The 26,855-nt window shown below is 41.4% G+C and overlaps 1 protein-coding gene across 5 annotated transcripts in view; it reads left to right on the top strand.

The window, feature by feature from the left end:
• NOS1 (nitric oxide synthase 1) overlaps nucleotides 1–26,855 on the top strand; it is a 182,831-nt gene that overhangs the window by 137,569 nt on the left and 18,407 nt on the right. For all 5 annotated transcript variants that reach the window (XM_089677183.1, XM_089677186.1, XM_089677170.1 and 2 more), the window contains exons 18-26: nucleotides 1,699–1,873; nucleotides 13,030–13,168; nucleotides 15,604–15,682; nucleotides 22,246–22,439; nucleotides 24,491–24,660; nucleotides 24,898–25,108; nucleotides 26,098–26,185; nucleotides 26,435–26,556; nucleotides 26,634–26,782. In XM_089677183.1, the coding sequence (XP_089533309.1) occupies nucleotides 1,699–1,873; nucleotides 13,030–13,168; nucleotides 15,604–15,682; nucleotides 22,246–22,439; nucleotides 24,491–24,660; nucleotides 24,898–25,108; nucleotides 26,098–26,185; nucleotides 26,435–26,556; nucleotides 26,634–26,782 (1,327 nt within the window). The remainder of the gene's footprint in view (nucleotides 1–1,698; nucleotides 1,874–13,029; nucleotides 13,169–15,603; nucleotides 15,683–22,245; nucleotides 22,440–24,490; nucleotides 24,661–24,897; nucleotides 25,109–26,097; nucleotides 26,186–26,434; nucleotides 26,557–26,633; nucleotides 26,783–26,855) is intronic.

Genomic DNA, 26,855 nt, shown 5'->3' with positions numbered 1-26,855 from the left:
GCACAAATCTCCCTGCTCCCCTTAGTACAGTTCTCCCTCATGTACAGCTTACCCAAAGCAGATCTTCTTCCCCTTAGTATAGCTTCCCCTAGTAAAGATCCCCCATTTAGTACAGCTCCCCCAGTACATTTCTCTCCCTTCTTAGTACAGATTACCCCCCTCCATTAAACATGCTCATCAGTCAAACCAGGCAGCTCAGAGTGAGTCATGTGATAAAGTTGATAAATAAGGAAATCTTCCTTCTGTACTGCAGCTGCCTGTTTCAGACCTGACAGACAGCAGGAGCGACGGCTGAAGTGTGCTATTAGACAGCAGCATATGCACTATCGATGGTCTGGAGGGGGGATTAGACCCCATATCTCTGCCCTTTCCTCCTGGAAATTAGAGCAGCATAAGTTTATCATCTCCTTGTCACCAGTCAGTGACTCATTAAGGAGCAATGGCAGACAAATGAGTCATCACTCTGATCTTTCCTCCTATCAGAATGTTCACTGTCAGCACACATGCACCTCTGAATGGCTTCTACTAAAATCTCTCCTTCTCAGTCTGATTGATACATACAGGGAATTGCAAGAGGCTAACAAATTCAGGAACTTGCATTACTAGCATTTCAGATAACTCTCCATGATTTTAATGAATGCATAGCTGCGTTCTAGATCTGCCTGGAGTGTTCCTAAAACAAGGGGCTAAGAAACAAAGTATATTGATTAACTATTTTTGTTAGCTTGGTTTTAGGAATTTATTCTAGCGAACAGGGAGATATTAAGGCTGCCACATGGTTTTACAGAGGTTTGTCGTGGTGCAGGCAATAAATACACAGAGTCTGGTTGTAGCAAAACTTGAAATGTGTGTTCAGTAGAATTCCAATGTTACAAACACCCTGGCGGGAGAGTGGCACTTAAGGAAATAACTTACAGTTCAATGTAGTCACAGATGTGCCTGAGGAGAGGTGTCAACAGCGTCTGTTCCAGAGGGAGGACTGTAATCTGGCCAGTCTGTTCCCAAAAGGGGAGACTTTCCTTGTCACTAGTTACTCTCCCTAGGAAGCGGGGTCTCTTTCCCTACACTAACCACTCGCACAAAGCGCGCCAAAACCTGGGGGCAGGGACTTAAACAGACCCTGCTGACAAAAGTTGGCCAGCAAGATTCACATGGCCGCAGCGTAGCCACCTGGAGCACTGCTCTATTGACCCAGGAAACCATAAAGAAAACATGTTTCCCTTGGACTTCCTTTCCAGACTGTGGTACCGCTCAGTTGGAGCGCCTCCTATTAGAAAGCACATATTACATTGCTGCCAGAAGTTGGTCTCAAGCTCCTGGTGGCAACATCTTGTCTAGTATCACCAAGAACAGCTATTGGAATTGAACTTCTGGTCAAGCTTTGAGACTTAAGGAAGTGGAGAATTGGGCTGCAGCCAGCCAGTGACACCCAAGGGAATTTGTGGAAGAAAGTGCTTGGGATTTGAGGCTCCCAGGATATAGAAATATACATTTGACTTGGTTACTGTGTCTATTTTAGAACGTTTGTGGAGGTGACTATGTAACGATGTGACTGGTGTTAAGAAGAGCAGTATTAATGAAAAGTATTATACATACAGCAATGACAGTATACATGTGAATGTATTTCTGTTTTACTGGTATTCACCTACTAAATTTTTGTTGTTTATCTTATCTAATTCTGTTTGTTCTGTACTTTAGATTCTCAGTCTTTGGACTTGGTTCTCGAGCTTATCCTCACTTCTGTGCCTTTGCCCGAGCTGTGGATACTCTGCTGGAGGAGATGGGAGGAGAGCGAATTATGAAAATGGGGGAGGGTGATGAACTTTGTGGACAAGAGGAATCTTTTAGAACTTGGGCTAAAAAAGTGTTTAAGGTAGAGATATATTTCCAATCATTTTCATTCCTAGCTGTAGCCTTAGAGTCAGTATTCACACATTTACATCTTCTGAGAAATAAGATTTTTATAGCATTTTTTTGTAAAACCATGTAACTGCATCATAGCAGTTTAAAGAGCACCTGTCACCAAAAAATTCACATTAAAACACACTGTATAACTAACTATGTGAAATGCTACATGTTCTAGTATGTAGTCACTGCATTGAATGTACATAATGTTGACACCAACTACACATTTACAAATATTAATGAAAGTGTGAGCAGCCCATTTTAATGGAATATATGTTCACTTTGATTCTCTTGATATTGCATAAAAACTGCATACATTTCTCAGCATGCATGCCCATACCAATAGCAACTAGAGTCTCAATTGCAATGCATTATCTAGGCAACAAGGACTACTTTTCCTTGACACACCATGGCACATGCCAGGTATTTGATGTAGTGGAAGATATGGTTGAGTGTGTTATGCATATTTTATGTAATCAGTTAAAAATGTTATATATATATATATATATATATATATATATATATATATATATATTATATTGATAAAGTATTTTGACACCCCTCCAAATCATTAGATTCAGATGTTCCAATCACCTCCATGGTCACAGGTGTAAAACATCAAGCACCTAAGCATACAGACTGCTTCTAAAAACACTTGTGAAAGAATTGGACGCTCTCAGGAGCTCAGTGAATTCAAGCATAGTACCGTGATAGGTTGCCACCTGTGCAATAAGTCCATCCGTGAAATTTCCTTGCTACTAAGTATTCCACGGTCAACTGTTAATGGTATTATAACAAAGTGGAAGCAACTGGGAACAACAGCAACTCAGCCATGAATTGGTAGGCCACGTGAAATGACTGAGCGGGGTCAGCACATGCTGAAGTTCATAGTGTGCAGAAGTCGCCAACTGTCTGCAGAGTCAATAGCTAAAGACCTCCAAACATCATGTGGCCTTCAGATTAGTACAACAACAGTGGATAGAGAGCTTCATGGAATGGGTTTCCATGGCCGAGCAGCTGCATCCAAGCCTTACATTACCAAGTGAAATGCAAAATGTCAGGTGCAGTGGTGTAAAACACTCCACCACTAGGCTGAAATAAATATAGGAAGAATACCCCTGCGCTCCACAGAACCTTTAACTTAAAGTCAGCTGCTATCACCTTTTCCCTATACCTTAGGATATGTGCAAATAAAATTTATATATTTTGTGATGAAGCGCTCAACTTATATAGTGTATACAGACCCTTTTTACATCAATAATATTGTGAAAAATTCAAAATAGGTGTTTAATTCTATAAAAGTATACAAAATCATTTATAAATAACTGGTGCAAATTCACACTCCTATTTATGCCCCCTAGTGGTCAAAAACCGTGACAATTCTACTACAAATGATAACACTTTATATGTGCAAAGTGATAAGTGTATCCAATTACATGAACTAAATCAAATAAACAGTCCAAAGACTTGTGATGCCACACTGTGCAAATAATAAGTGTTCAATACAAAGCGATTATAACTTCACTCCATGCTGCAAACGTGCTCTTCGTGACACTCTGATGTGACTCCCCTGGATTTAGCCAAAATGCCTCCTCACCTTCGAGCCTTGCGGGTCACAAAGCCTTAAATATATAGTATCTCAGCCAGGTTTTCATGCTCCACTGACTCCACCAACTCAATTAAGATCCCCCTCCAAGCAATGAATTCAATGAATTCCTCTCAGATCACTTTCTTCACAATATGGACTCATAAACACAGAACGTATATGTAGAAACAAAGACAAACCTCCATAGTGCAACACTGTTTTAATGCACTTAAGATTTCAAAAACAAATGAACACTCACATGTCATCCAACATAAAGAAGCAGTTCCCCATGTGCTATGGGTGTACTAAGGTGTACCAAAATGGCATCCGAACCCGGAACCAGAATTACGTCACCACTAAACCGGAAATGCGTCGACGCGTTGCGCCACGATCACGTGGCTTCTTCAGGATCACCACTCCACCACTAGACTCTAGAGCACTGGAGACGTTTTCTCTAGCATAACAAATCACACTTCCCTGTCTGGTAATCCCATGGATGTGTCTGGGCTTGGCAGTTGCTAGAATGGTACTTGCCTGATTGCATTGTGCCAAGTGTAAAGTTTGGTGAAGGGGGGTTATGGTGGGATTGTTTTTCAGGGGTTAGGCTTTGCCCCTTAGTTCTAGTGAAGAGAACTCTTTAGGCGTCAGCATACCAAGACATTTTGGACAATGTCATGCTCCCATCTTTATGAGAACAGTTTGGGGATGTCCCCTTCATGTTCCAACATGACTGTGCACCAGTGCACACAGCAAGGTGCATAAAGATATGGATGAGCAAGTTTGGGGTGGAGGAACTTGACTGACCTGCACAGAGTCCTGACCTCAACATGAAAGAACACCTTTGGAATAAATTAGAGCTAGGCCGTGAGCCAGGCCTTCTCGTCCAACATCAGTGCCTGACTTCACAAATGCGCTTCTGGAAGAATGGTCAAACATTCCCATAGAAACACTCCTAAACCTTGTGGACAGCCTTCCCAGAAGAGTTGAAGAAGCTGTTATAGCTGCAAAGGGTGGGCCAACTCAATATTGAACCCTACGAACTAAGACTGGGATGCCATTAAAGTTCATGTGCGTGTAAAGGCAGGAGTTCCAATACTTTTGGCAATATAGTGTATATATATATATATATATATATATCCAATCTGAATGTGGAAAAATCCATATTAAACATGTTTAAGAAGAAATATACCCTTATATAACACAGTGATATATTGTATACAGTAAAAAACAGCAGGTTCACTTAACTTCCTCCACCCCCTCCAGAAGAATATGGCCAGCTCCTCTACACATCCCCTCAACTCCATTTGGCCATCAGAACCAAAAATAAATATCTGGTACTTCTAGTTTCTAGAGAGCATGATATCAGAGATTGTTCTCCACATTTGCAAGTAGAGTATTTAGCACCTTACATATAATTTTTGTTATTGTGTGACTATATTGTGGGCCTCGGAAAACATTCCCCTAGCAGGTGTGTGACTATCTGCCATCAGTTATACTACACAAAGTACGGTAGGTAGTTTATGTGCCAGATATGACTAATACACATAAGTAAATGACTATTCACAAAGCATATTAGATCTTGAACTTTAGACATACATAAACAAAATCCCTGCCCCCAAATTGGTCATCAATTGAAAAAAATAATTTGTCATCATGTTTTAAGAACATAAAGGCCACTCATTCCTAATTGTAAATGTAATTTCTCGGCGGCATCTACACATTAAATCATGATCACTAGAGTACAGATCTAGGGAGCATAATTTTCCTATTCATGTGCAGAAATCTGAACATGACACTAAGCAGACTTCACAACTTCCTGGAAGTCCGGAGGTAGCTGGGAGCCGTTTTTAAATTAGTGTCAGGATTTGCTGTGTATGTTTACTTTTCATATTGAAAGTATAAAGGTTGAATACTGGGACTTAACTGTGCAACTGTATGTGTATTCTTTCCAAATTTACACAGAGCACACTTGAAAGCTGACCTTTCATGTTAAACCTGCATCTCACAGCAGGCAACGCATATAAGAGAACATTGAACTTGAAGAGGACAGAAGTGGTTGGGAAAGTTTATAAAAGTATAGGCACACAATTCACCGAATTAAAAGGCTAGAGCAAACTTTAATGTGAAATGTGTCAAGGCATTATTTTAGCTTTGTGCTTATACTTGTAATAAACCCTCCGACCACTGCATGTGTCTTCTCAAAAAATTTTTTCCTCTTCAATTTAGGTTGGCACCTGGCAAAGCTGGGGTTATTGATGGCTGCAGTATACTTACCTTTTATAGATATAAATGACCATTATTTATACTGACTGTTTATCAGTCTTCTCTACTGACAAGTACTTCTCACAAGGTCCATTTACTGGTATAGATCATACTCAATATTTTATGTATTTATTGAAGTCAGACATTCCCTAGCATGCACAGCAGATTCCAGTTAGCATAACAGATCCTACCATAAAATTTAAGGCAGAAAAAAAAACAAGATAAAAAATGATTAACCCATAAAGAGATTTAGAAAAAAAAACTTTTGCTGCGATATTTAATCCAAGGTAGTACTAGTACTTTTTTGCCAGTCTAAAGGCCAGCATGATTCAGTCCACTTCCACTAAGTCCAGGTCTTTTTGATCCCCCCTCCTCAGCTTGTGACTGGACAGTGAAAGGCGGAGAAGCATAGTAATGAGCTCATATCTCAGTCTCTGTTTTCTCCTTCTATCAGCGTGCGTCCTGTCAGCACATAAACTGATTATCACCTTGTACTGCTTTTTTCTTTCACCCTCAAGCCCTGTTGTACAGGAACTGTATGAACAGGTCAGATTCAAGTATCTACAGGTATCTACACTTGCATTAAAAACCACATTTAATGATGTATTAACCATTAATTTAAATAGAGGCCTTTTCTGATACATTCTCTTTACAGAAAATTACTTAGAACCCCCAAACATTGTATATTTTTTTAAAGCAGAGGCCCTAGAGCATAAAATGGTGGGCGTTGCAATTTTTTATGTTACACAATATTTTCTCAGTGTTTTTTCAAATGCAATGTTTTTAAAAAAGTAAACTTTTTTTAATTTCAATGCACAAAAACACAATATAATACCCAATTGTTTTGTAAAATCTAAAAGTATACAGTATAGACAATATACAAAATGATGTTATGCTGAGTAAATGCATAAAAACATGTCACACTTTAAAATTGCAACAAACTACGTAAATTTTATTATCCATAGGCAACATTTTAAAAACCTTTACAGGTTACCACTTTAGAATTGCACAGGAGGTCTGGTGATAGAATTATTTCTTTCGATCTGACGTGCATGGTGATAAATCACATGTTTGGTGTGATCACTGTTTACGTATGTGTGCAAGACCTACTCGTGCGTTCGCCTTTGCATTATTTATTTATTTTTACACTGTCTCTTTTTCCTTTTTTTAATTGCTTTTATTGTTATCATAGGAAAGATAAAAATCCCTTGTGATAGCAATAGGCAGTGACAGTTCCTCTTAAGGCTAGGTTCACACTATCTCGCACACTGCAGGCTGGTTGAGGGTGTGGGAATCATTGCAAAACCAGCAACCACCCGCAGCTGCATTGCGTTTCTCTTGCAAAACGTGGGGAGGTGCCATTCATTCTGAATGGCACCCCCATGCCTTTAATCCCACAGTGCGATCATGCGTGCTGGAACCACGTGGAAACCACATGGTCAAAAAGGCCATGCAGTTTCTGTGCGAATGCGTTTCCTTGTGTAAAAACATGTGCACAGCAGCCCATTTAAATTAATGGGCTGCAGTGCCTAAGCAAATGCGAGATGCACAGCCCACACTAATGTGAACCAGGGGTTACTGAAAGATCTGGGGTCTATTAGATTTCTGCCCTTAAAAGTTCGGGATCATACCAAGATCAGTATAATCTGATGCGTTTTTACATTTTGTTTACAGCCACAATACTGGAAGTGATGAAATGTTCATGGCTTCTAGTTTCTTACACCATAGAGATGATTGGAGTTGTTCCAGTCTCTGATCAGCCCTATGGCCAGCCAACAGAACACTCGGGTCTCCCAGTGGGACAGGAGAGCCCATCAGTGTTGCAGAAGGTGGCGGGGGGGAGGGCGACATCTTCTCCCGTTCCTGTAAAATAAATCCAGCGGTGAGATTGCCAATAGGATTGCTTTTACAAGAAAGCTGAAAAAATACCAGGATAATGCCTGCAGCAGTAATAACTTGTGTCTGTCTAAAATTCGGCTTTAAAAGGAAGTTTGTACTGAGGCAAATATGCAGTATATATAACATGTAAATGCGAGCGCCATATTGTAAATGGAAGAATAGTAGCTAGCATATACAGGTAAACCTCAACACCTAAAAAACGACAAATAAAGATAAATATGCAGCACTATAAACTTAGGTATGATCCAATAGTATAAGTGGGCGCTGCTATGAGCGCAAAGATAGTGCAGTGAAAAATGCGTCTGTAAATGACGTATTAGTGATATCTTGACAATGCTAGTAAGTCCAATTACAAAGTAGTAATGTCCATAATGCAGGGTTATCAATGCTTCGTGACCATAAATATTGGTGCCAAGATATGGAGAGGTGATGCACTTACCAGAAGTACATATAATATGAGTAGAGATGAGCGAAGTATTGAAAAATTCGATTCGGCTGATTCGGCGAATTCCAGTATGAAATTCGATTCGATGCGAATTTCTTCGCTACAAAGATGGCTTATAAAAAGGGTTTCTAGGCTTCAGAGAGCCTTTAAATTAGTGCAGAATACTGTACCTTTAATTTAAATGCCCTTGGAGATCAGGAAGGAGAAGGAGAAGGAGAAGGAGAAGGATGAGAAGAAGGAGAAGGATGAGAAGAAGGAGAAGGAGAAGGAGAAGGATGAGAAGAAGGAGAAGGAGAAGGATGAGAAGATGGAGAAGGAGAAGGATGAGAAGAAGGAGAAGGAGAAGGATGAGAAGAAGGAGAAGGATGAGAAGAAGGAGAAGGAGAAGGATGAGAAGAAGGAGAAGGAGAAGGATGAGGAGAAGGAGAAGGATGAGAAGAAGGAGAAGGATGAGAAGAAGGAGAAGGAGAAGGATGAGAAGATGGAGAAGGAGAAGGATGAGAAGAAGGAGAAGGAGAAGGATGAGAAGAAGGAGAAGGAGAAGGATGAGAAGAAGGAGAAGGATGAGGAGAAGGAGAAGGATGAGGAGAAGGAGAAGGATGAGAAGAAGGAGAAGGATGAGAAGAAGGAGAAGGATGAGAAGATGGAGAAGGAGAAGGATGAGAAGAAGAAGGATGAGAAGAAGGAGAAGGAGAAGGATGAGGAGAAGGAGAAGGATGAGAAGAAGGAGAAGGATGAGAAGAAGGAGAAGGAGAAGGATGAGAAGAAGGAGAAGGATGAGAAGAAGGAGAAGGATGAGAAGAAGGAGAAGGATGAGAAGAAGGAGAAGGATGAGAAGAAGGAGAAGGAGAAGGAGAAGGATGAGAAGAAGGAGAAGGAGAAGGATGAGAAGATGGAGAAGGAGAAGGATGAGAAGAAGGAGAAGGAGAAGGATGAGAAGAAGGAGAAGGATGAGAAGAAGGAGAAGGATGAGGAGAAGGAGAAGGATGAGAAGAAGGAGAAGGATGAGAAGAAGGAGAAGGATGAGAAGAAGGAGAAGGATGAGAAGAAGGAGAAGGATGAGAAGAAGGAGAAGGATGAGAAGAAGGAGAAGGAGAAGGAGAAGGATGAGAAGAAGGAGAAGGATGAGAAGATGGAGAAGGAGAAGGATGAGAAGAAGGAGAAGGATGAGAAGAAGGAGAAGGATGAGAAGAAGGAGAAGGATGAGGAGAAGGAGAAGGATGAGAAGAAGGAGAAGGATGAGAAGAAGGAGAAGGAGAAGGATGAGAAGAAGGAGAAGGATGAGAAGAAGGAGAAGGATGAGAAGAAAGAGAAGGATGAGAAGAAGGAGAAGGATGAGAAGAAGGAGAAGGATGAGAAGAAGGAGAAGGATGAGAATAAGGAGAAGGAGAAGCAGAAGGAGAAGGATGAGAAGAAGGAAAAGGAGAAGGATGAGAAGATGGAGAAGGAGAAGGATGAGAAGAAGGAGAAGGAGAAGGATGAGAAGAAGGAGAAGGAGAAGGATGAGAAGAAGGAGAAGGAGAAGGATGAGAAGAAGGAGAAGGATGAGAAGAGGGATGAGAAGTAGGATGAGAAGAAGGAGAAGGATGAGAAGAAGGAGAAGGATGAGAAGAAGGAGAAGGATGAGAAGAAGGACAGTTCTGTGACAGTTTCTGTCTATTTCTGACAGTTCTGGGACATTCACTCCATACAGCGGTTTCAACCGCTGTATGGAGGGAATGTCCCAGAACTGTCAGAAATAGACTATTTCTGACAGTTCTGGGACATTCACTCCATACAGCGGTTTCAACCGCTGTATGGAGGGAATGTCATAGAAATGTCAGAAATAGACTATTTCTAACAGTTCTGGGACATTCCTTCCATACAGCGGTTGAAACATTGTATCTATTTGTTTCCATAAATGGATTCATTTATGGAAACAAATAGATACAATGTTTCAACCGCTGTATGGAAGGAATGTCCCAGAACTGTCATAAATAGTCTATTTCTGACAGTTCTATGACATTCCCTCCATACAGCGGTTTCAACCGCTGTATGGAGTGAATGTCCCATAACTGTTAGAAATAGACTATTTCTGACAGTTCTGGGACATTCACTCCATACAGCGGTTGAAACCGCTGTATGGAGGGAATGTCCCAGAACTGTCAGAAATAGACTATTTCTGACAGTTCTGGGACATTCACTCCATACAGCGGTTGAAACATTGTATCTATTTTTTTCCATAAATGACATTCTGCAAATACACTTAGAGGAGCGCTGCAGATACACATTTTGCCGGCTTGGAATTAATCTTATTTTCATCCTACTTCTTCTTCTTCTTCTTCATCCTCATCCTTATAAGAAGAAGAAGAGGATGAGGATGAAGAAGAAGAAGAAGAAGTAGGCAAAAAGTGTATCTGCAGCGCTCCTCTAAGTGTATCTGCAGAATGTCATTTATGGAAACAAATAGATACAATGTTTCAACCGCTGTATGGAAGGACAGTCCCAGAACTGTCATTAATAGTCTATTTCTGACAGTTCTATGACATTCCCTCCATACAGCGGTTGAAACCGCTGTATGGAGTGAATGTCCCAGAACTGTTATAAATAGTCTATTTCTGACAGTTCTTGGACATTCACTCCATACAGCGGTTGAAACATTGTATCTATTCTTTTCCATAAATGACATTCTGCAGATACACTTAGAGGAGCGCTGCAGATACACTTTTTGCCGGCTTGGAATTATTCTTATTTTCATCCTACTTCTTCTTCTTCTTCTTATGAGGATGAGGATGAAGAAGAAGTAGGATGAAAATAAGATTAATTCCAAGCCGGCAAAAAGTGTATCTGCAGCGCTCCTCTAAGTGTATTTGCAGAATGTCATTTATGGAAAAAAATAGATACAATGTTTCAACCGCTGTATGGAGTGAATGTCCCAGAACTGTCATAAATAGTCTATTTCTGACAGTTCTATGACATTCCCTCCATACAGCGGTTGAAACCGCTGTATGGAGTGAATGTCCCAGAACTGTCAGAAATAGTCTATTTCTGACAGTTATGGGACATTCCCTCCATACAGCGGTTTCCGGCAAAAAGTGTATGTGCAGAGTTCCTCTATTCTGCAGATACACTTAGAGGAGCTCTGCAGATACACTTAGAGGAGCTCTGCACATACACTTTTTGCCGGCTTGGAATTAATCTTATTTTCATCCTACTTCTTCTTCTTCATCCTCAGAAGAAGAAGAAGAGGATGAGGATGAAGAAGAAGAAGAAGAAGTAGGATGAAAATAAGAATAATTCCAAGCCGGCAAAAAGTGTATGTGCAGAGTTCCTCTGTTCTGCAGATACACTTAGAGGAGCTCTGCACATACACTTAGAGGAGCTCTGCACATACACTTTTTGCCGGCTTGGAATTATTCTTATTTTCATCCTACTTCTTCTTCTTCTTCATCCTCATCCTCTTCTTCTTCTTCTGAGGATGAGGATGAAGAAGAAGAAGAAGAAGTAGGATGAAAATAAGATTAATTCCAAGCCGGCAAAAAGTGTATGTGCAGAGCTCCTCTAAGTGTATGTGCAGAGCTCCTCTAAGTGTATCTGCAGAATAGAGGAACTCTGCACATACACTTTTTGCCGGCTTGGAATTATTCTTATTTTCATCCTACTTCTTCTTCTTCTTCTTCATCCTCATCCTCTTCTTCTTCTTCTGAGGATGAAGAAGAAGAAGTAGGATGAAAATAAGATTAATTCCAAGCCGGCAAAAAGTGTATGTGCAGAGCTCCTCTAAGTGTATCTGCAGAGCTCCTCTAAGTGTATCTGCAGAATAGAGGAACTCTGCACATACACTTTTTGCCGGCTTGGAATTATTCTTCTTTTCATCCTACTTCCTCTTCTTCTTCTTCTTCTTCTTCATCCTCATCCTCAGAAGAAGAGGATGAGGATGAGGATGAAGAAGAAGAAGAAGAAGAAGAAGAAGTAGGATGAAAAGAAGAATAATTCCAAGCCGGCAAAAAGTGTATGTGCAGAGTTCCTCTATTTCTGACAGTTCTCTGACAGCTTCTTCACATGTACAGCGGTTGAAACATCTGTATCCTAAATGGAAACTAATAGATACAATGTTTCAACCGCTAAACATGTGTTCCTTCTGTCAGAGAACTGTCAGAAATAGCGGAGCTCACTGCAGGGACACTTTTGCCGGCTGATCGGGAAATGTTCGATTCGCGCACCCGAAGTAGGCAAAATTTCGGATTCGACGCGAATCGAATATTTCCTGAAATTCGACTCGAATTCCGGTTCGCCTGGTTCGATTCGCTCATCTCTAAATATGAGCATTATATGTAAATCCTTATGATGGAGTCATCGGGCTCTGGTCCAGGGCTGTGGTGTCATCAGGCTCAACAATGGACGCTCAAGATAACAACTCACACTCGGGGGTCTCACTCCGCTCACAGACTCATCAGGCAGCTCAAGGTATTAATTCCACACTCCTAAATGGCTCCATCTTGTGAGGCTCGCAATGACCAAGCCAAGGGCAGAAAATGGTACTAATAGTGTAGTATGTTTTATTCAAATATGAAATAATTCCAGAGAAAAATAGACAACTCACATGTGGTTAAAAGATGGCCTTCCTCGGGTTGCCTTTGATGACTTCTCATTCTGAAAATGCTACTTGTCTAAGTGTAACCCTGATCTGGTTTCATAACACAACCTGAAAGAAATAGACAGATCAATAGTGCAGACCTTTCCCACAGAAGCCACTGAATCCAGATATAGCCAGACAACTTGCAAGGCCACAAATTGCATATTACATAATTATTTCAGACTAGGTTTCCTTTGATGCACTGGAGAGGATGGGGATAACTGTGAGCTGATATATTTTTGAATGTCTGTGTGGTCTAATAAACACAATTCAATTGAGTAGATACACAGCATAACAAAGATTTCTTTATCCCAACAGGCTGCTTGTGATGTATTCTGTGTAGGAGATGATGTTAACATTGAGAAGGCAAACAATTCCCTTATTACTAATGACCGCAGCTGGAAGAGGAGCAAATACCGAATCAGCTTTGTGGCTGAGGCTCCTGAACTCACACAAGGTACAACAATATTATATATGCCCATATACATATATGCACATACTGGTTTTGAGTAGATATGTTGCAGACTTTTATTTTAAAGTGACAGTTATTTTTAACCGAGCCCAATGATATTTGGAAAACAGTCACATGGCTGAAAATAAAGTGATATTAAATGTTTTTTTAAATAATAAACATGTTATACTTACCTGCTCTGTGCAATTGTTTTGCACAGAGCAGCCTCAATCCTCTTCTTCTCGGGTCACCCACTGGTACTCCTCACCCTTCTCTCCTGTTGAGTACCCCCAAAGCAAGCAGCTTGCTATGAGGGCACCCAAATAGTCTTGCTCCTGAGCCACTGCTCTGCATGTCTATTTATACACAAAGCGAGGCTTGGCTCTGCTCTCCCCTCATTGGCTCACTGGTTGTGACTGACAACAGCAGGAACCAATGGCTCCCACCGTTGTCTCAGCAAATGAGGAGGGAGAGTCCCAGGAGAGCATACATGAAGATAAAAAAAACCTTGAGCCTTTAGTCCTCATGCACACTGGACGTTTTTACAGCTGCTGTTTTTGGCTTTTGACGTTTTTTTTCTACAACCAGTAAACTCCCCAGCATGTTATTCTATATGAAAACAAAAAACATTTACGCTAGATGCATGATACTAAACATAACAATGAATAATAAATAAATTAAATATAAATAACAGTAAACAATGCTGCCACTTCTAATATAATCAATATGACCAACAGAAGAACCCTCAAAGTGATTCAGTAGCACAAAAAATAAATATGTGAATAAATAAATAAATAAGTGATCACTCAGCATAAGTGCAAAATAAAAAGTCCATAAAATGTCTCTTCCACCAAATCTTGTAATTCCCAAAAAGAAATCACCACGTGCAAAAGGATGGCGTTCCCCCTTTTGGGTATGCACTCACTGAATAGCCATGCCCCCCATTCTCATGGGTGACTGGAATAGCTTATTAAATAAATCCAGGTGGGAAGGAAGTCAACCAGTATCGATATTGTTTCACTCCTCTCTGTTTATCCTCCAATCTCCATGTCTGTCATTCCCATGATCGACTGACACCACTCCACAATTTAACAGATTCCTAATAATGAGGAGCTTATGGCAACATAGATAATACTCTCCTTCTCCCTAATCTTTCTCTCTCAGGATTAATGGTCATGTAGAAACAAAAAAGAAATACCCCAATGGTGCAATACATAATAACACCTTTAATTGCTAAAATAGAAAGCCACTTACAAAATTTTGGTAAATAAAAAGCCCATAGGTACTGCAGTGTGATATAAAAACACTGGTGGGTATCAAGTAGTGCTCTCACCACGGCCAGATCCCAAACAATGGCGCTCCCGTGTCACTTCCGGTTCTGGTCCTGAAAGTCCTGAGAGGGCGAGGCTGTGCGGCGACCGGAGTGCATACCCAAAAGGGGGAACGCCATCCTTTTGCACGTGGTGATTTCTTTTTGAGAATTACAAGATTTGGTGGAAGAGACATTTTATGTACTTTTTATTTTGCACTTATGCTGAGTGATCACATATTTATTTATTTATTTATTCACATATTTATTTTTTGCGCTACTGAAATACTTTGAGAGTTCTTCTGTTGGTCATGTTATTTTATGTGTCCATACACGCATAGACTGTACTTAACATTTTTTGGCAGGGGCATTTTTTGGCTGGAAAAAAAAAACAGAACTAGTGGGTTTCTAGAGGAGTTTTTAGCTGTAAAAATACTCTAATGCTGAAAAACAAGGCAAAACGCAGTAAATCGCGGCAAAAAAAGCATTTTTGGATTTTTTTTATACAAAAAAAATTTTTTGCTAAAAACAAACTCTAAAAAAAAGCTAAAAAAAAAGCTAAAAAGTGCATCAAAATGCCGGAAGACGCTAATATAAAAATGCTGAAAAACACGTTTTTAACATGACTTTACACAGCTAATGTTACCAGCATTATTAAAACGCCCCGTGTGCATGGAGCCTTACAGCCATTTTAAGCTTCTTATCCATTGTGTAAAGTTCTGTGAATTGAGCCTACAGTTTGAAATGTCATGATTAGACCTCGATTAGGCAAATACATCCATGCCCAGTGTAGGGCTTTGTTTTTAGCAGCACAGGGATGCACTGGTGCTGTGAACATCCCTGTGCCAGCAGTCCCGTTGTTGTCTATTGGGATGCAAAGGCTACATGGACACAGCCGCTGCTTCCAATATGACATCCATGTGGGTGCGTTCAGGATCATGCACCTGCACAGATGTCATATTGAGAACAGAGGCTGTGTCAATGCAGCCGCTGCTATCCAATAGGCAACAATGGGACTGCATCCCCATCCTAGTAAAACATGGCCCTGCATGGAACACGGATGTAATCACCCTGTCTGAATGAGGCCTCAGCTCCTCATCTTTCTAAGACTGAAATATTTCTCTTTTGATAGCTCTTTACAGTGTTCACAGAAAGAAAGTGTATGGAGCCCGGATGTTATGTCGACAGAACCTTCAAAGTACAAAATCCAGGTACACTGTTTCTGGAAACCCTTACTTATACTACTTGTTTATTTCTACCTATTTTGAGAACTTTTTGGACATGACCCAGAAAGACTTCAAAGGGTAGAGTATATCTGGACATGTACAAAAGTGTGGACTCGTCTGCTTCATATGTTGAGGCCACTCTGTATATGGAGATATCCACGTGCACAGAGCACCAATACTATTGAACTTTAAGTCTTAGAATATAAGGCCTTCAGTCAGTGAAATAGATCAGAGGCCTAGGGAAAGCTGCTCACTAGCTCAAGGACTTGTAATTCTTATAATAACTCAGAACTATATAGAGCTGTGACCCCAGGACTTCTACCTTTGGTAGTGGCTATGCTTGTAGGCAAAGAGTACAGTAGTTCAGAAAACTGAAGACTGAAAAACTGCCCATGACTGATAAACCTAAGACCTATTTAATTTAACCACTAGCCTACAGGGCACTTATACCCTCTTCCTGCCCAGGCCAGTTTTCAGCTTTCAGCACTGTCACACTTTGAATGACAATTGTGCAGTCATGCAACACTGTACCCATATGAATTTTTTATCATTTTTTTAGACAGATAGAGCTTTGATTTTGGTGGTATTTAATCACCTCTGGGTTTTTTATTATTTGCTAAACAAAGCAAAAACTGAAAATTTTGCAAAAAAAGTTTTTTTCTTAGTTTTTGTTATACAATTTTGTAAATAAGTGATTTTTCTCCTTCACTGATGTGCACTAATGAGGCTGCAGTGATGGGCACTGATAGGCTGCACTGATGGGCACTGATGAGGAGGCACTAGTAGGTGGCACTGATGGGCATTGACAGGCATCACTGATGGACACTGAAAGGCAGCACTCATATATGGCACTGATAGGTGACACTGGCTGGCACTGATAGGCGGCACTGATAGACAGCACTGACGGGCACTGATAGGCGGCACTGACTGGTATTGATAGGCGGAACTGACTGGCACTGATAGGTGGCATTGATTGGCAGCACTGATAGGTGGCACTGACTGGCACTGATAGGTGACACTGAAAGGCAGCTCAGAGGGGCACTGATATGTGGCATTGATGTGCACTGCACATTGATGGGCACTGGCAGGTGGCATTGATGAACACTGACAACTGGCATTGATGGGCACTGACAGGTGGCACTGATGGGGCTACACTGATCATCAGGGCACACTGATCATCAGTGCCCTGATGATCAGTGTACATGTCCCCTTCGAGGAATGCTGATTACCGGCTCTCCTCTCCTCTCGAGCTGTCAGTGTGACAGCTCATGAGGAGAGAAATGCCGATGACCGGCATTTCCCTATTTACATGTGATCAGCTGTGATTGGACACAGCTGATCACATGACCGAGCCAACATATTCAGCTCTTTCTATTGATAGGTGATCCGCTGTGTCCAAGAGACACAGCACACCACTGATCGCTGTGTCCTGCGTGCTCCCGGAGCCGTGCATGCGCGGTTAGAGTTGGATGACGTCCTCCCAGAACGAGAGAACCGCCTTGCACCCATCATTACCTTATATGGCGGGCGGAAGGCGGTTAAAGTAACCTGTCATGGAAGAGGTATTATACTCAACTTTCTGGTGGCCAATGAGTTTTCTACCTTTCTACTGTTCCAGTGCTGCAGCCTTTGTCAGTCTCTTCAGAATTCAACACTTCTGTGAATTTCATATGTCATTGTCCCCTGCGGTGTGCTGTGGTTCCATCCTCTAACCCAGGGACGTCAAACTCAATTTTATCACGGGCCACATCAGCATTAGGTTTGCCCTCAAAAGGCCTGGTTTTATCTGTAAAACTAGATGTCCAGAGCACCCCATGGGGGGTGTCAAAAGCCCTTCTACCATCAGAATTCAAGAGTCCTCCACCCACCCCTACAACACAGTGCGCCCCCCTTGCCTTGTATTGTTGCTGGGAAGAAACTGGGTGAGGAGCTGGAAAAAAAAAGTGCACAGTCTGGAGGAGGGCTGGAGTCAGCTGAATGCTTAGACAAGGGAGGCTTAGATGAGAGGGTGTTGTGGCTGCACAGAGAGTTGCAGGATCTGTAGGATCTGCTGCCAACTACAGAAACTGTTGGAGCACAAAGACCAGCCTCTCCATGGCTGCACGGAGGACAGGATCTGGAGTTCTATCCTCTCTACTGCCGACAAGGTGGGGCAGAGACGAGGAGGGTGCTGCAGCTGCAAGAGAGGTGCGAGGGCCACATTAAATGGCCTGGTGGGCCAGATGTGGCCTAAGGGGGGGGCATTGTGTTTGACACGTACTCTCATACATCAATACAGGACACAACAGTGACATAGGGGTTTTAGAATGAGGCCGCAGTGCATAGGGGCTGACATAGGCATTCAACACTCCTGTAATTATCAAATAATAAAGAGAATGATGGAGGCTGCAGGACTGGAATTGACCAAAGGTAGGAGACGTACCTCTGGAGAGTTAATATTAATGCCTCTTCAATTGCAGGATTTTAGAATGCAGCTGACAGGGGCTACTTTAACTTTCAGTTTTATTTAGATTTTTGGGAAATTCTTAAAGTGCATGTAAATTTAAACCTTTCTATATTGTTTTGGATATAAGTGAAAGTGATAATAACCCTGTCAGGTGTTTTTAGCTGTCAGAGTCTACATGGGGGAGGTTTACTGTTTTTCTTTGTTCTGAAATTAAAAATGAAGGAAAATTAAATTTGTTGTCACAGGAACCATAATTAACAGAATGTTTTCCATTTGGAATATATATGTAGTATAACTGTTGAAGAGGGGATTTCCTTCATTTTTGCAAGACTTCCTCTCATTCCATATGTGTCAGTGGGACAGGAACTGAAGGGAAATCTACTTAATGGGACATGGATGGTTTAAAAATCTGATGGGTTTTAACCCTTCCGTACTCTGTCTTAAACAAAAAAAGCATTTTGAAATTTGGCTTTAGATATACTTTAACCCAGTGTTTCTCAACATTTTTGCCTTCGAGGAACCCCTGGCAAATTGTCTGAGATTTCGGGGAACCCCTGAAATAATTTTCAGATCTACAGCTCACAGAACATTGGTGTGTTCAGCGAGCTGTTGATATAACAATGATTATTTTTAGAAATAGCATTAAGTAATAGAATGAATATTAAAACTTACTTCCTTACTGTGAAATTGGGCTGGCTTTTTTTCTGCACAGATGCTCAATTCTGGGTTGAAATTGGGATATGCACACATGAATTTCAACTGAAACTAAACAGGGGTATCACCAGGACAGAGCACAGGAGGGTCACCAGATCAGGGCACAGGGAAGTCACCAGGGCAGAACTCAGAGGGGTCACCAGGGCAGAGCACAGGGGAATCACTAAGTCAGGGCACAAGGGAGTCACCTGGTCAGGGCATAGGTGAGTCACCAGGTCAGGGCATAGGTGAGTCACCAGGTCAGGGCACAAGGCAGTCACCAGGTCAGGGCACAGGTGAGTCACCAGGTCAGGGCACAAGGCAGTCACCAGGTCAGGGCACAGGTGAGTCACCAGGTCAGGGCACAGGGGTGTCACCAGGGTAAAGCACAGGGGAGTCACTAGGTCAGGGCACAGGGGTTCACCAGGTCGGGGCACAAGGGAGTCACCAGGTCAGGGCACAGGGGAGTCACTAGGTCAGGGCACAGGGGGGTCACCAGGTCAAGGCACAGGGGAGTCACCAGGTAAGGGAACAGGGGAGTCACTAGGTCAGGGCAAGGGGGGGGGGGTCACCAGGGATAAAGCAAAGCAGAGTCACTAGATCAGGGCACAGGGGAGTCACCAGGTCAGGGCACAGAGGAGTCACCAGGTCAGGACACAGGGGAGTCACTGGGTCAGGGCACAAGGGTTCACCAGGTTGCGGCACAAGGGGGTCACCAGGTCAGGGCACAGGGGAGTCACTAGGTCAGGGCACAGGGGGGTCACCAGGTCAAGGCACAGGGGAGTCACCAGGTAAGGGAACAGGGGAGTCACTAGGTCAGGGCAATGGGGGGGGGGTCACCAGGGATAAAGCAAAGTAGAGTCACCAGGTCAGGGCACAGAGGAGTCACTAGGTCAGGGCACAGGGGAGTCACCAGGTCAGGGCACTGAGGAGTCACCAGGTCAAGGCACAGGGGAGTCACCAGGTAAGGGAACAGGGGAGTGACTAGGTCAGGGCAATGGGGGGGGGGGGTCACCAGGGATAAAGCAAAATAGAGTCACCAGGTCAGGGCACAGAGGAGTCACTAGGTCAGGGCACAGAGGAGTCACTAGGTCAGGGCACAGGGGAGTCACCAGGTCAGGGCACAGAGGAGTCACCAGGTCAGGACACAGAGGAGTCACTAGGTCAGGGCACAGGGGAGTCACCAGGTAAGGGCACAGAGGAGTCACTAGGTCAGGGCACAGAGAAGTCACCTTAGGTTGTTAGATGTGACTGGTCAAAGCAGTCACATGATACATACAGGGCTAATCACAGCCCATCATCGCACAGGGGTGTCACTAGTGAGGGCACAGAAGAGTCACCAGATCAGGGCGCAGGGGTGTCAACAGGACAAAGCACAGTGGAGTCACTAGGTCAGGGAACAATGGAGTCACCAGGTCAAGGCACAGATGTGTATCAAGTCAAGGCACAGGGGTGTCACTAGGTCAGGGCACAGGGCGGGTCACTAGGTCAGGGCACAGAGGGGTCACCAGGTCAGGGCACAAGGGTGTCAAAAGGGCAGAGCACAGCAGGAGGGTCACTAGGTCAGGGCACAGGGGGTCTGTAGTACTGGTTAATTTCTTCCTCATGCAGAGCTGCTCAGGGCAGTTGCTGGTACATGTCAGATTTGGCATTCTGATCCCCACCAGATCTCCTCTCTTATCCATCCCAGGTGATGTCAAGTGCCTGGGATGGACAGAAAAGGAGAGCTGGTGGGGATCAGTGGAGTACAGTTAGGATTAGTAGAAGTACAGGTACCGTATGCTGCACAAAGCTCACCTTGCTACAACATTCTGAAATCAATAGCCACTGATGAGAAAGGAAAACATGCCACAAATGCTCTCTTCTTGTCCCCCTCCGCCCTCTGCAGTGATGTCACAGGCAGCAGCTGGAACTACAGGGGAGACATCGGGTATCAATGCGCCCTGACAGTATTGTCAGTGCATATTGAATTCATCATTGGGCGGATATACATCCACCACAATGGTGAATTGTGGTGGAACCCCTGGGGACTTCTCGCAGAACCCCGGCTGAGAAACACTGCTTTAACCACTTCCCAACAGACGGACGTATGTTTGGGGAGCCTGGAATCTGATCTGGCAATGCCACTGGGTTATCATAGAGCTGGCCGTGGACCAAACGGTCCTCAGAAATCTCTATGGTTTTGGGAGGCTGTAAGCAACGTCATAACATCACTTCTGGCTCTGGCAGATGTAAACACTGCCATTTTTTGTTCTGAAAAGAATGATGAATGTTTTCTTTTTTTGTTTTGTTTTTTTTTAATTTCATGCTTTCTAAGATAGAGATCTTATAGACCCCAGATGTCTCCATAAAATTTCTATCACAAGGGATGTTTACATTTATTGTGATAGAAATAAAAGTACTGGTCCTGGGAGGCTGTAAGCGATGTCATGACGTCACCTCTGGTTCTGGCAGATGTAAACACTGCCATTTTTTGTTTTGAAAAGAATGAAATGAATATTTTGTTGTTTTTCATTTCATGCTTTCCAGGGCAGAGGAGAGATCTGGAGTCTTGTAGACCCCAGATGTCTCCATAGAGAGGATCTGTCATACCTTATTTCTATCACAAGGGATGTTTATATTTATTGTGATAGGAATAAAAGTGTTAAAAAAATTAAAGGGACAGTATAAAAATAATTTTTAAAATATAATAATAACATTTTTTTTAAAGCACCTTCATTCCCCTGGTTTGAGGGGCAAACGCATACTTAGGTCACATACGTAAACAGTGTTTGCACCACGCATGTGAGGTTTTACGTTACAGCGAGAACAATAATTCTAGCACTAGACCTCCTGGTAACCTGTAAACATTTTTAAAGCATCTCTTATGGAGAGTTTTAAGTATCAGAGCGCAATTTTAAAGCGTGACTTTTTAGCTATCTATTTACTAGCCATAAGATCATCTTTTATACTTTAGAAAACAAACGGGTTATATAGTGTTTTTTTTGCATTAAAACTCATTAAAGTGTACTTATTCTAACAAATTGTGTTTGAAAAATCGCTGTACAAATATCCTGTGACATAAAAAATTGCAACACCCACCACTTTATTCTCTAGGGTATCTGCTTAAAAAATATATATATATATATATATATATATATATATATATATATATATAAAATGTTTGTGGGTTCTGAGTAATTTTCTAGCAAAAAAATGATGGCTTTTACATGTAGTAGAAAAATGTCAGAATTTGCCTGGGCTGGAAGTGGTTAATAATGTTTGGTTCAACTTTTTTTAAAACCAGATTAACTGGGCATATAATAGATGGTATGGGTAATTATAGGTACAATAACATTCTACAAGGAATCCTGCTAGCCACTTTCTAATAGGAATACCACTAAAGATGTTTGTTTGTTTTTTACTGCAGCCGATCCACTATATTCCTTCGGCTTCACACTAATGGACACCAAGAGCTGAAATACAAACCAGGAGACCACTTAGGGGTTTTTGCTGGCAACCATGATGATCTTGTCAATGCTGTGATTGAAAGACTGGAAGATGCTCCACCTGTCAACCAGCTTGTTAGAGTGGAGATTTTGGAGGAAAGAAATACTGCTTTAGGTTAGTTATGTTAATTTAAATGTCTACATTTGCTTAGATGGTTAATAACAGTATTTAAGGGCTTTCATTCTTTGCTCATGCTTGAATATCTATTTATTTATTTATGATGCAGTTTGCAGAATAACTTATACAAATGTTAGAATGCTATATATTAAGTTATGTGTTAAGTGAAAATGAAGAACATTTACCCGTGGATTGTGTTAACTGTTTCAGTCTTCATTTGTCCATTTTCTTTGACAAAAAAAGTGTTTTACCATTTCAAAAATGGATATAAAATGTAAGCTAGCCATGTGCATAATCATTAATTCCTATTAGCCTGTGCCTGGTAGCACTGTTACCGTGCAGTTGTACAGTTCTTCAAGAAAGCATTGCACTGCAGTGGTAGAGTGCATTATCTCTATTCTATTCAAACCGTTTTCTGATTGTCAGGCATAAAACTGCATGAAGCTGCACAAGTGATAAAGTGATTGTAAAGTCTTACATTTAATTTATTTTTTATAATAAAAAACATTTTTATACTTACCTGTGCAATAGAACCTCCTCTTTTCAGGTCCCCTGGCAAGGCTCCTGGCTCTACCTCTTCTCAGTGTGTCACCATAGCAAGAAGCTTCCTATTGTGGCACACTTATGTGCTCCATCCCTCCAGTTCTTTCATTACAGGCATTTAGTGCCTTGCAGGGCTGTTTTTATTCATCGGAGCTTGATGGACCACAACAATAGTGCCCTAAGTAACACCCCTCTTTTAAGATTACCACTTTAAAACAAGTTCTCTATTCAGGTCATGGTGTAGTTAGCAGAAGTTAGTCACATTTACCTGGACTTGACCAGTAATGTTGAAGATGTTTCAAAGCTTCTCCAAGACACATTATTTCCAACTTGAGTCAGAAGATAGCCCAGTATTATTTTCAAGCAGGTAGTAGAGACCCTTGTATCCAATCACTCTGGAATGTGTAAAAGTATATTGTCTAAAAACAGGACTGGAGGTGTGAAGGTTGTGGAACCACCCTGATTCAGTTACATAATTCCATTCTTGGTGTCATGAAGTCTTAATAGGGAGACCACTTATTTCATATCATATCATTTTCCTCCCCTTAACCCGCTTCCCACCATCCCCCCCAACCCTCTTCAATGGACCCCTGACATCTATCTAAACAACTTTTATCTCACATCCTCTGGATACAAAGATTTAAAAGAAAGAAGATAAAGTACTATATATTTTCTTTTTCTTTTTTTTGTATTTAATTACAAATTTACTTATTTCCTCTTTGTTTTAAACTGCTCCCATTTCATATAATATGCCTCCATCCTATCTTCCTGTATATAGTATAGTTTCTCCAATCTAACAATCTGATCCACTCTATTCCTCCAATCCTCTTCCTCCGGCGCCTCAACTTTATGCCAAAACCTAGGTATCAAACCTTTTGCTGCGTTTGAATAGCACAATATACCAAGTTCTTTACATTTATTCACTGATATTTTTGTATAATGAAAAAGACAAGTTTCAGGGTCCAGTCCAATCTCAGTTCCAGTAATAATCAGTATAGTTATTTGTCAGTGATCCCATAAGAAATTCTGCCGTAAGCCAGTTTGAATACACTATCTACTGATTTCATAGCCCAATCAAGGCACTAGTGCTCCAAACTGAGCTTGTCAAACTCAATAATTCTGAATGCCAAGCATAAGAAAGCAGAGCTGAACACTGGCTGTTAGTCTAGTAAACATACATGTATGAATCTGCTTCCGCTAGGTTCCTCCTATACCAAACCCCTCTAATGCATTTTACCCTCCATTGGTCTTAATTGATTAAGCCCATGGGAGAGTGAAATGTGTGAGAGGGCATGGGAGCCTAGCTGAAGCCAATTCATATACAGATGTTTCCTAGGCTGACAGCCAGTGTGCACTTCCACTTTCTTATATTTGGTAGTATAGTTATCTCTCAGCTGCATATACAGGTGGTTGCTGAACAAAACCAAAAAACGTATCGCTGCTGGCAATACAAAATAAAATACAATTATATTCAAATTCTAAAGCTGTGTGGTATCATGATACAGGTGTAATCAGTAACTGGACTGAAGAAGAGAGGATCCCTCCATGCACCATCTTCCAGGCCCTGAAATATTTCTTGGATATCACAACTCCACCCACACCACATCTGATGCAGCAAATAGCATTTCTCGCCACCAATGAAAAAGAGAAAAAACATCTGGAGATTTTAAGCAAGGTATTGTCATAATCAGTTTTTTAGAAATAGCATTCTCTGTGACATCTGCCCATATAAATTAAATATTAAAAAAAAAATAATGAAAGAATAAAATTTGCAGCAAAACAATTGCAAACATTTATTCAAAAAGGATGAAACAGTAGGGTAGAAAAATCTATCTATCTATCTATCTATCTATCTATCTATCTATCTATCTATGTTAAGAGTGCTTCCAATAATGCTGACCTTGCTATTCAGGGTTTACAAGAATACGAGCAGTGGAAGTGGTACAAGAATCCTACTATTGTTGAAGTGCTTGAGGAGTTTCCCTCAGTTCAGATGCCATCATCTCTGCTGCTTACACAGCTACCCCTGCTACAACCTCGTTACTACTCCATCAGCTCCTCTCCTGATCTGTATCCTGATGAGGTTCACCTTACTGTTGCAGTTGTGTCCTATCGTACAAGAGGTAATCTAACAAAACTTGTAAAAACTTTTTTTTTTTAATAAAAAAGTATCTCAGTGATATTCCCATCCATGAAATTCTTGTGATTGTTTGGAACAATGTGTTGCCATAAACTGCATGTTATTTTCCACCATGCCGAAAATGTTTGATGACCAAACACCTCACAGCGTTTTAGCACTGCATAGCTATCCTTAGTGATTATCTAATGGTATCACCAGTGAAAATCAGTCCACAACATAGCATAGTGGTCAGAGATGTATGTACATAATCTTTTTTGGATTATCTTCTTTGGTATAGATATGTGTATTATTATGCATGCTCATACATCAGCAAAGCCATTCATATCTTGGGAGAGCAATGAGCATAGATTAGCTGTAATAATCCATGAATATAAAAATATACAAACTACTATACTGTATGTATATAAAATGTATTGTTTTAGAATATCAACCCTATGTTTCCACTATACTATTGTGTACACCAAGCCCAATTAGTTCACGGAGAATGCTTACATTAATGAAATACAACCAGAGAGTGAAGGGAAAAGAAAGTTGCTTACGGAGGTGGATCTACAAAGTGGTTCATGAGATTTTTGTTTTGTATAAGATTTACAGACTTTATATGCAATTTTTCTGCTAAAAGTAGGGTCTTGTCACATTGGTGATCCTGTTGCTGCTAGCAAAATGCCAACAACTGGATCCCTAAGAGTATCCACCTGCTACTATAGCATTGCTTCCTTGCCGTCTGAAATACTGCAGAATCTCACTTACTGGTGAGAGAGCCAGTGCAGGATCATCTCTGTAGAGGCAAGTAAGTGCTCTATTTGCTTTCTCAGTGATCCTGCTACTGCTGCTGAGTTGCCACCATCGACAAGATTGCTGACGTGACATGGACGTTACAGAGCTTCGTAACTTTGCCAATTTATTTGTATACTGTTAATATATTGTAACCTGACACTACTCTTGTGCATTTAATAAATTATAATTTTTCAGATGGTGATGGTCCTATACACCATGGTGTCTGCTCCTCTTGGCTAAACAGAATACAACCAGATGAAGTGGTTCCATGCTTTGTAAGAGGGTAAGGTATAGAATAGCTGGTTTAGTTAACGGACACAAAGCTCATACATAAGGTGTGTTGCTTTATAGCGGTAGCGCAAAAAACAACATGTTAACAGGATTTATATAATTTTGTAAGGTCAATGACATCTTTATACTGTAAATAACACATTTCATAACATTCATTCATAATCAGAATAGATCACCTAATTGCAGGTATTCCATAGTTAAGTAATATAGTAACCTGTCTCACTGTTATGTGTCTGCTTAGAGCTCCAAGTTTCCAAATGCCACAAGATCCCCACGTGCCATGCATCCTTATTGGTCCAGGCACTGGCATAGCCCCTTTCAGGAGCTTCTGGCAACAACGTCTCTACGATATGCAGCAAAAAGGTGAGTTTTTTTAAACCAAAAGGTCCCTTTGCATACATATTTATGTGGCTACAGCTTTAATTTATTTTTTCCTTTAGCATTGAAACCTTGTCCAATGATACTTGTCTTTGGGTGTCGAGAATCTAAAATTGATCACATCTACAATGAAGAGGCTATGCTTGCCAAAAACAAAGGGGTGTTTAAAGAACTATACACGGCTTATTCCCGGGAACCAAGTAAACCAAAGGTATGTGTTACAGCACTCATCATACCTATGCTAGAGCTAGAGACTTTTGAGTACAGGAGGTAGAGTGTGTGTG

Source organism: Staurois parvus, unplaced genomic scaffold (genome assembly GCF_062004578.1).
Source record: "Staurois parvus isolate SC_StPar_1 unplaced genomic scaffold, SC_StPar_1.0 ptg000014l, whole genome shotgun sequence".
NCBI classification, from domain to species: Eukaryota; Metazoa; Chordata; class Amphibia; order Anura; family Ranidae; genus Staurois; species Staurois parvus.
The sequence above is the reverse complement of the archived record's forward strand: the minus strand, read 5'-3'. Positions and strand labels throughout refer to the sequence as shown.